This window comes from Lactuca virosa, chromosome 5 (assembly GCF_052849685.1).
Source record: "Lactuca virosa cultivar CGN04683 chromosome 5, Lactuca_virosa_CGN04683_v6, whole genome shotgun sequence".
Classification (NCBI taxonomy): domain Eukaryota; kingdom Viridiplantae; phylum Streptophyta; class Magnoliopsida; order Asterales; family Asteraceae; genus Lactuca; species Lactuca virosa.
The window spans coordinates 371,908,074-371,918,457 of NC_136430.1; the positions used below are offsets into that span (position 1 = coordinate 371,908,074).

Genomic DNA, 10,384 nt, shown 5'->3' on the forward strand with positions numbered 1-10,384 from the left:
GACCAAACCACAAAGATCAAAACTGTAATTTACTCAAAAATAAAACTCTAATGTCTTATGGTTGTATAGAGAAAAAAGTTATCAAGGAAAAAAAAGAGGAAGTTAGGTGGTTTCAACCAAAAATGATGAAAACAATGAAAAAGTCAAAAGATATACGGCACTTATTGTAAAAAATGTAAACAACGTGATATAAAGAACGTGATAAATTGCAATAAATAACAATAAAATAATAGCCCACCAAACTTAGATATTTTTCTAATAAAATTACAAAGAAAAGATTCATCAACATGTCGGATGGATGGAGAACAATGGCCGACCTTATTTTGATTTTCTCAACCACTAATTCCCCATTTATCATTACCATCAATTAATAAATAACAAAATTACACAAAATATCCAGATAGTTTACAAAATAAAATAGATCTATTTGATTTTTTGACACAAATGATCTTTATTGTTTGAAAGCGTTGTACATTACGTTTTTATGGCTTACATTTAAAAAGTAGAGGCTAAGTCTATTTATCTATTTTTTTTGTTGATTTGACTTTGTGCATTAAACTTAGTTGACATCGTCTCTCTTCATCAACCACACCACAATCGATCGACATCATCGAGTTAACCTCTACTTTGACTCACACCATTCGTTTCGTTTTCTCTATCTTTGGTATCAACATAAAGACTCACTTCTCCATTTCCTTTATTTTTTTTCCTCCACTCATGAATGCCATCAAAGCTCCACGTTGATCTCTCTCCATTCAAAAACAACCTTCACACCTCCTTCAACCCGCCATGCTACTCCAATGAAGTCGCCTTGTGGAAGGCTTAGGTGTAACATCATTCACATGGGCCAGTCCCAAAATTTAAGAGTGTTTGGTCGTGTAAAACTGTTTTCATTTTCTAAGAAAATGTTTTCAAAAATAGAGTTGGTTTTCATTTTCGGTTTTCAATGAAAATTTTAGAAAACGCGTTTGGTTGGAAGCGGTAGAGTTTCATTTTTCATCTTAGAAATTTAGAAAACTTTGAAAAACTGTAAAACTCGTTTTTCTAATTTACATACAATTTGGAAAACTGGAAATTTTCAATTTCTTAGAAAATTTTGAAAAATTGAACGAACCAAACGTATTTTCAAAATTTTCGCTTTTCTTGGAAAACTTTTCTAGAAAACTGGAAAATTTTCCACAACCAAACGCCCCCTAAGTTTTAACAACGTTTGTTAAGAGGGTGTTTGGCAAAAAAGTTTAGTTTATGAGCTAATAAGTTAGGAGTTAACTTATAAAAATATGACTTATTAACGGTTTGCCATCACTATAAACTGTTTTTATCCAAACACTTTTCACCTTGTAATGGTGTGGAACCGGTAATAAGCTAATAAGCTCATTTGCCAAACACCCCCTAAGTTGTGAAGTGATACAATCAATAAAAAAGCAAAAATATAAATGAAGTTCTTTTACACTGTTAAAGTTTTTTAGAATATCCACACATCTCTCCTTGTCCACTTCTTATCACCTAGCCTAGATATATGTCAAAAACAAAGGTTTAAACTTGGAATGCCCGGTGAATATTACCTGATGTAAAATCTTCAAGGGAAATATATAAGTACAACAATTCAATCCCCAAGAAAAAGCTTTCAAATAAACAAAATAATCAATAAGTTCCAAAATTTCGGGAGAAAGCATAGCATTTGCAAGATAATCTCAACTCGACTAAATAATACCAGAATCCAAAATATGAACATGATTATGCATCTACTCCAATTTCCTGAAGTCTATTTCAAAAACTAATACTCTTAATGATTACTAAAATTCAGACTCATGATAACATAACTATACTAATCTAGGGTTTATAGCCCCCTAAATCCACGAATAAAGTTGAAATCAAGCAACATTAAATAAAGTTGATGGCTTAGCTATTGACAAAATCTAAGTTGGAAACACAATTTAACATCTAATTTACTGTAGGAGTTCATATGTAGGAATAAGATGGCAAATGAATAAGATGACTAGAAATTAAGTGCCTTAACCAAGAGTTATATCTAATTTTTTCTAATTTAACAAAGTCAACTCTAATTTCCTAATTAAATGGATTTATTCAAATGTTATCTATTTATTCAAATTTAAAGGTTTTTCCTTCAACTATCACTTAAAGTTAAGAGTATAACTAATTCTAATTTAGTTAATTTAATGGCCTTGAAACTTTATATCTATTATTTAGTTTAATTTTTTTCAAATAGTTTCACATAAATGGGTAAAACTTCTAGACTGAAAATACGGGTGTTACATTTGGTTTATTGGGAAATTTCTTTTCTAGACACCCCTTTTCGTTTTCTTCATTTTTGTATTCTTTTTTTTTCTTTTTCTATTCAACATTCGTATAATTTCTTCTAGATAATCTATCAGTTTTCCTAAAGTCTTTCCATAATCGATGAAAACTGTGATCTCTCATAGAAAAATCTCCTACCCCATCCAGTAATCGAGAATAATGTCATTGTCTTTCATTTCTTCCGTTATAAAACATTCACTTCATTTAGTACTTTTTAATGCTTTTGAAAATTCTACCAATTGAAATCTAGATCTCTCCTTCCTCCCCAACGATTTATATCCATGAAGGTCTATTTGTTATTGCACAAGAAAAGAAGAGAGAGGGAGAGAAAGAGTGAGAAATGATAGATTGTATGTTCCCTCTAAGATGGTTTTGCAAAGATGTTATTGTAAAATGAAAAATGACAAATGAATAAAAGAAGCATAATTTCATAAATACATAACCCTTATTTTTATAAGTGCTAGTCATAGTGACTTATTTTACTATGTTTTCAAATCACGAGGATCACATGTGTTAAAAAATCCGTATAAGAATAATATTTGAACTATTTTGTAAGCTATAAGGACCATTTGTGTAGTTTATCTTAATAATAATTATAATAATATAATAATAATATAATTAAGAGATTAGAAGTAAAGTCATATTGTTAACAAATTTGTGTCATCTTGGTAGCATGGGAATTGGGTTGCCGGCCTAAATATAAAATTGGATTTATATAAACACAAAAACAAGCATCCCCATATACACCACAAAATTAGTAAACTACTTTCTTTTTTCAATAAGAATATTAAGGAAATTAGGAAGAAAAATTCATATAAAACAACACTAACCGGTGACTTATTTCATACCAAATACTAAATGAGTTAATGTAACAAATAAGTTTCAAATTTTTTTTTGCAATGAATTATTTTTTTTTAAATTATTATAAACATCTATTGAACTATCTATTGTCATCACAAAATATCATTAAAATAATAATATTTTATAAATACAGAGTTCCAGTTGCATTATTTAGATAGTTATTTCCAATATGTTTTAAAACAATTATATTATAAAATAATAATTATTTACACATTTATGATACCAATCCATACTAAATCATACACATTTGAAACAAATAAAACAATAAAAAGATACATATTTAATAACAAGGAACACAATAAAAATCTCATTGTTTCCTTAACTTAAATCATACGACAACAACAAACGAAAAGATGTAAAAAACAATTGAAGATACATCTTTCCGAAAGCTTTAGTCCAACCAAAACACATGAGATCCATGTCTCTCGGTAAAAACATGATACAAATGCATCCTACACGATTAATCATTACTTATACTAATAATAATAGTATAATAATAGTATAACAACAATAGTAACATAACTAACACGATAATATTTATATATGATATTATAATGATGATAATCTATGATGCTGACTGGGCTTGAAACTGTCCACGAGATTCAGATGCTAATCCCAACCATGATTTGCCTTCTTCTTGCTTCGAAGGACTCCCATGGTTATCACTTTGGTATGGAGATCTTGCTGTGATTCTGTTCATATTTCAAATCGAAATCAAAATTCATGTATGTAATAACTAACAAGTAATTTCTTATGTCTTCGTTTGAATGTTTACCTTTCTTTCCTCTTCTCCAAGAATCGGGCGAGTGAAGCTTTTCTTGCAATCGGAAGATCTGCAGAAATAAGTACAGAAATCAGTTTACTTTTTCTGAAATAATTTCAATAAATCCATGTTTATAAACAAAGAGAAAAGATGAATTACTTACCAGAAACAACAGGCTGAAGCTGGACGCTTTCTTTCTCGATGTTTGATGCAACCAGATTCGAAGGTTCGGTTGGTTTTGGGATCCAATCGGAAGCCGGCCGGAAAGTTTGGGTCTTCTGCGAGGTTCCTTTTCCGGCCAACGTCATGATTTCCATGGCCTTCTCGGCTGGGAAATCATCAAGTACGATCACCTGTCCGGCGTAAAAGATGGTCATTTGGGCTGATTCCGGCTGCTTTTTTGGGACTTGGGTTGAAACAGGGGAAACGGCGGCATCTTGCTGACGGTGGGACGACTTGTTGGTCGCCGGAAACAGATTCATGGTGCCGGTTGCCATACCTGATGCATCCACATAACAGATCCAGATTATTATTCCAGTAACAACAAATTTAACCATGGGGGGATCTCAAAATAAAGATCGATTTGAAGAAAATCTAGTAAAGATTTGAAGTTGGAATTAAGAGAAAGAAGGAAGAACAGATTACATACCAAGACTGAGATCTCCAAAAGTTCCGTTTTCCTTCAAGTATTGACTCAAGAGGTTGAAAGTCTGTGAGAAATTGGACTTCTCAGTTGTCTTGTGGCCGGAAAACCTACCGGAATCCACAATCTCAGAGGAAGCAGACATAATTGTTGCTGGTAGAATGAATCTAAAAAAATAATATCAAACTTAAATAGAAAGGATACCTTTCTTTCTTTGTTGATTTTTATAAAATATGTATTTAATATATGGAAGGGAGATGTTAAATAAAGCACGAGGAATACATGGGATAAGACGTCTGCCGCGACTTCCCATCTGCTACCTCAGGCCCCACCTGCCCCCCTAACCCCGATATTATTCTCTTATATCAGTTATCAATTTATTTACATAAATAGTCCCTATTGTTACAAAAAGTTATATTCTCAGTCACTATTTTTTTTTAGTGAGGATGATGATATGGTTATTTTTTTACTTTCCAATGATGATATGGTTTCAAAAGTCCATACCCATCTAGAACGATTTGTATATGTATTTTTATTATCTTTTAGTTTTTTTACTTATTTATATTTTATATGGTTATTAAATTAGAAGATGCCCACCTCATTTCTTCATCAGGCCCGTTCTAAAAGGTAGGTGAAATGGGCAACCGTCCGGTAACCATTTTTTAAAGGGGCCCGAATTTTTTATGGGATTTATTAATTATATGTTAGACAATATCGATCTTGAAGATATCATTAATAATTTTGCATCTCAAAAAGCTAGAAAAAATATTTTTCTTTAAATATTTGGATTTTTGTAATCGAAAATGTTATATTTAGAAGCTAATATAAATAATTTTCTTTCAATTATTGAGTCGTTATAAAAAGAGTTAATGAAATTTATGTATTTTAGAGATTTTTTCCCTCTGGTCCTCGGCCCCAAATATGTTTTGGAACAACCCTGTCTTCCATCAACCACCATCATCACTTTCCACCACCATCATTGTGCACCACCATTATAGTCAACCGCCATCAGTATCAATTATCATAATCAAATTCTCCCAATTACCTAGAACACACAAAACATGGCATGTAACTCAATTGTGCATCATGATACACATACATTCTTTCATATTTACATATTATATACATATTAAACTTAATAAAGAACACACCAAGCTTGATCCAACGACAAAAATTTATAGGGACTCAGTTGCACCTCGTTATGAAATGCAGATATATTCATTAAAGAACATGCCAAGCTTAAATTGTCGATGAAATGCATATATATTAGATCTTCCTCATTAATAATTGTATTTTTACCTGTTATATGTGTAATTGTCAAATCCAATACAATAGTGGGAATCAATTGTAAAAATGGTCATTTGTGCAACTTTGGATTCCAATACTACATCTGATATCAAAACCAAAACCAGAAAAACAAAAATTAATGAAATATGGTCATTTGTACAACTGTCGAAAAAAATCGAAAGATGGACTTGGTCAAGTACAACCACATAGAGTAAAGTTGATTTTCATGGATTTGGTCTCTATCTTCATTTTCCTAAACCCGCACTGTTACCAGAGAGAGAAATCAGAAGTGAGAGAAAACATCTATAAACACTTAATAGTGGTTAATATGAAAAAAAGATATAAATGGGATAGAGAAGGGGAGGGGGGAGTCGACATTGTATTTTACCGTTGATGTCGTCGTTGGAAAGCAAAGGTCCAAGTAGGAATAGGGATGCGACAATATAGAGTTTTAGGGTTGACGATGGTATGGTGAAAGATAGAATGAGACGCAGAGAAGAGAGAAATAGATGGGGCTTGGGGTGGGGTGGGGTGGGTTTATTTATTTACCTTTGAGTAAATTACTGAAATTGTCCACATGGTTTGATCAAATTTGTGTTTTGGTTCTTATCCTTTTTCACTCGAACCATCTCTGTGTTATTTTCTTGTTGCAACTTTTGTCCCTGCCAAACCTGGAATAACTATAATTTCCTTATATGTTTCATTTTTTTATTTTTTATTTATTTATTTATTATCTGTAACATCCTGTTTTTAGGGCTAAAAGTTTCGGGCTTTTGCGGTATTTTTTTAAAAATTAAAATAAAATAAATGAACAAATGAGAGTAAATTATTTAGAATAATAATCATAGTAAACCTTATTTCTAAATCATAAATAAATTCTGATAGTGTTTTGACGTCGAATGAAAACTTTTAAGGTTTAGGGGCTAAAAGTGACAAGTTGGAAAAACTTGTGTTTGACCTGAGAGTGTAACCTAATAAGTATTTTGTGCCATTTTTGAATAATTTTATGTTGGGGTAAGGCTAAGGATGAGTTATCGAAAGTTTTTAGCTGAGCTGGGGACCATTATTGCAAAAAATTTAGGAAGGACCGACAATGTCAAGTTGGCCAAAGATAGGTGGGTGTGTCGTGCCCCTAGCAAGAACGTCGCGCTTTCGTCTCTATACAATTATATCAACGATGTTTTTCCTATTTTCTTCCCATTCTTCACCCCTTTCTCCCTTTCGCGATTTTTGCTCCTAACAGCTCTTTGATCGAAATTTCTTCACCAATCTCATGGAGTTTGAAGGCTTGAAGTTGCTAGATGATTCCTTGCTCTTTGCCTCTCCTCTTCTTGCATAAAAACTTATATTTCTCTTCCTTTTCCCTAAATTCGTTCTAGGGTATTGTTAAACCTCAAATCCGAATTTTATGCTTAAATTGTGATGTTAATGTAAAATTGTTGATGTGATTTAACTCCTTGATCCATCTCCAAGCTCTAACCAAAAAATGGTTGTGAGATTTGTGAGATTGGAGGATGTTTGATGGGTTTTTAAGTCCTTTCTCTTCAAATTTGAATTTGAAGCTCCAAAAACTTATATGAGATTGAGCTTACGGTTAGATGACACATTTCCCTTCAATCAGTAATCCATTTGTTGATCCTTGGCTTATGGTGAGATTGCATGATGTTTGAATCAAGTTCTAGTTCCAATGGTATTAATTTGAATTTTAATTCTAGGGTTCACTAATTCAAATTATTGATTCCAAGCAATGATATAAGCTTGGATATGTGATTAGATTGCTTATGTCCCTTCAAATCCATGCCATGTTTGTTAAATCATGACTAATGGAAGATTTCTAGGGTTTGATTCAAGTTTAGCTTCCATGTGATGAATTGGGTATTTTCAAACCCTAACTGTTCTAGATCAAGATTTATGGTTTCAAACAATGATAAGAGTTTGATGTTATGCTTAGATTATCTATTTATATTATAATCTAGGATCCATTTGGCAATCCTTGTCTCATGGTGAGATTTTGAAGTTTAGAATAAAACCTTACTTAAATTGGGGATTCTTAACCTTGTTGATTATGGAACTATGTTCCAAGCTTGAATTTCCACATTTAACTTATCCTCATGTCTAGTTTTGATATTTTATCATCCTTGATGATTCGTATAGAAATATATTCATCTTGTGTCATGAATGGTTTTTTAATGTTTCTAAAGTTTTTAAGAAGTGTTAGAATTTTATATTTAGTTACTTTTCAAGTTTTGGTTTTTCATAACATCATTCTTTATGAAAATGGTTTTGAAATGTGTATTGGTATATGTGAAATTAAACTAATATGTAATTTGAAGGAATCCTTCCACTTTTGGAGTCTTGATCCTCTTGGATCTGTAAAATGATTTTTTTATAAAAATCTAGGAATTTTAAAGTTACTTCAAGGATATTAACCACTTGGGGATCCTTTCTTATGTCATCTGAAATATTTAAACACATATTTTCAGTTTTTGGAATCATCGAATATTGCTTTGAAGCTTTATTGAAAGTTGGTTGGCTAAATGAGAAATAAAACAAAAACTTTTGTTCTATTCACTAGTCGTGACACGACCTTAGGAAAGTCGCGACACATTTTCCTGTCTGTCTCGTTTATCATTGTGATCTTCGTATGTTTTAGGTATATATCATTCCTCTAGTCTTCTTTGGCTTCCTTGATTCATAATGGATCATTTTTGGAGAATTTGGAGATTTTATTAATGAGTTGACCATAGAAAGATATTTTAGTCATTTGACACCTTTTGTTAGTACTAGGTGATTAACTTAAGAAGTTTGAAGTTGAAGGTGTGTATTTCAGGTGTAGAAGATCTTTGGTGCTTCTAACTTAGGACTTAATGTGAATACACTTACCTTGGAACACTTGTACCCACAATGAGCATCTTACCTGTGTTTTCCCTTTTTGTGTTATGTTATACTGAAAATATATGCTTCATTTTCTCGTTATGATAGTTTATTATTCAGGGACACCCTATTTGAACTAAGGACATGTTTTGAGAAATGATTTATTTGTGGGGGGTAAACTTATTCTTTAGTCTTATGGATACAAATTTCCCTTTTTGGTTTTCATAGTAAGATATTGGGAGTATACATCCCTTATTATTGGTTTTGTATTTTGCAATTGTCTAACATATATTTCACTGCTAGTTTGTCATGAGGATTATTTGTGCATTCATGAAATTATATTTTTAAAAATGTTTTTGGTTGATATAAAGCAAAAAATGTTTATCTATATCTATATTTATACTATATTATAAAGCATATTCATTATATCTTGAATTTTAAGAGGCATAAGTTACAAAGCTTATTGTACACATCAATTATGCATAAATAAATCATTAATACTTGCCAAAAATATAAAAACATAAATAAGGACGGTTATTAATAAATTCAATTTGGAACAAAATGAAATCATGCATATAAATTAACTTATATTTCTTAAACTGGACATCATGATTAATTAATTTATATCAATAGTATAAATAGGAAATATAAATATAAGGTCTAAAAATAAATATTTTATGTAAAAGTGGTAATTTTTTTTATAAATATAGCAAAATGAAATCATGTATATAAATTAATTTATATTTCTTAAACTAGACATCGTTATTAATTAATTTACATCAATAATATAAATAGGCAATATAAATATAAGGTCTAAAAATAAATACTTTTTTCAAAGTGGTAATTTTTTATTACTTAATAACTAATAATAAAATTTAATAATTATTTCACCGTAAGAAACTATTTACTAAAAGAGCTACTTGGCGTTTTCGTTTTGCGCGGGCACACATCTAGTTTGGAGAAAATAGATTTTGACATCCTACTTGTTGCATACATGCATATCACACTAGGATGCGTGTGACTTTGTGGCCTCGGGTACTTAATGGGAAATTGTTTGTTGTTTTTTATATGTTTATGAGTAGATTTCTAGGCAATCCTCACATACATGAGTAAAGGCTTGCTACCCTTCGTGTAGCCTAGGTTGTATAGGCCCTAGTGCCTTGTTTGTAGGTGTAAGGGTGACTTGGTAATTTCGTTTGTTGTGTGTTTTTCACACCCGACCATCATTATTTTGTTGTCAGATGTGAGCATAAAAGTTGGTTGTCTGTCATGAGTACTTCATATCCGACGATTGTTGTGAGCCGGACTTTTGAGATTGAATTGGGTTGGGATAGCCGCGTGCATTACATTATCCATTTGGATTGTTTCTTTTTAAAAATATATATATTTAGAAAAGTTTCAAGTTTTGCATACTTATTTATTGATCGGATTTTTGTTTCCAAGTGTTTTGCAACTTGTATGAGTAATATTTGATCTATATTATCTTGTTTGGATTTTGATATTTGAGAAGATTTTTCTTAAGGTACATTTACCTCATATTGTTTATTCACTTGTGAAGTTTGTATGAGATTCGTCATAAATGACAACATACTTTGACCGATGTGATATTTTACCCCCAAGCTAACTTTTGATGTTGA

At 31.2% G+C, this 10,384-nt stretch overlaps 1 protein-coding gene across 1 annotated transcript; it reads right to left on the reverse strand.

Moving 5' to 3' along the window:
- Window positions 1–3,633: 3,633 nt before the first annotated feature.
- Window positions 3,634–4,812, reverse strand: LOC145117254 (protein TIFY 10A-like). The gene is made up of 4 exons (XM_079053558.1): window positions 4,593–4,812; window positions 4,107–4,442; window positions 3,956–4,013; window positions 3,634–3,872 (listed from the first exon to the last, which is right to left on the reverse strand). The coding sequence occupies exons 1-4, from the start codon at window positions 4,729–4,731 to the stop codon at window positions 3,746–3,748; spliced, it is 660 nt and encodes a 219-aa protein (XP_078909684.1). The 5' UTR covers window positions 4,732–4,812; the 3' UTR covers window positions 3,634–3,745.
- Between the last annotated feature and the right edge of the window lie 5,572 nt (window positions 4,813–10,384).

Bases quoted from the DNA above. Each gene is read 5' to 3' on its own strand.
- LOC145117254 (XM_079053558.1), bottom strand. From the start codon at position 4,731: ATGTCTGCTTCCTCTGAGATTGTGGATTCCGGTAGGTTTTCCGGCCAC. The intron at 4,443-4,592 runs GTATGTAATCTG...TGGATGCATCAG, and splicing joins TTTTGGAGATCTCAGTCTTG to GTATGGCAACCGGCACCATG. The intron at 4,014-4,106 runs GTAAGTAATTCA...TTATTTCTGCAG, and splicing joins GCTTCAGCCTGTTGTTTCTG to ATCTTCCGATTGCAAGAAAA.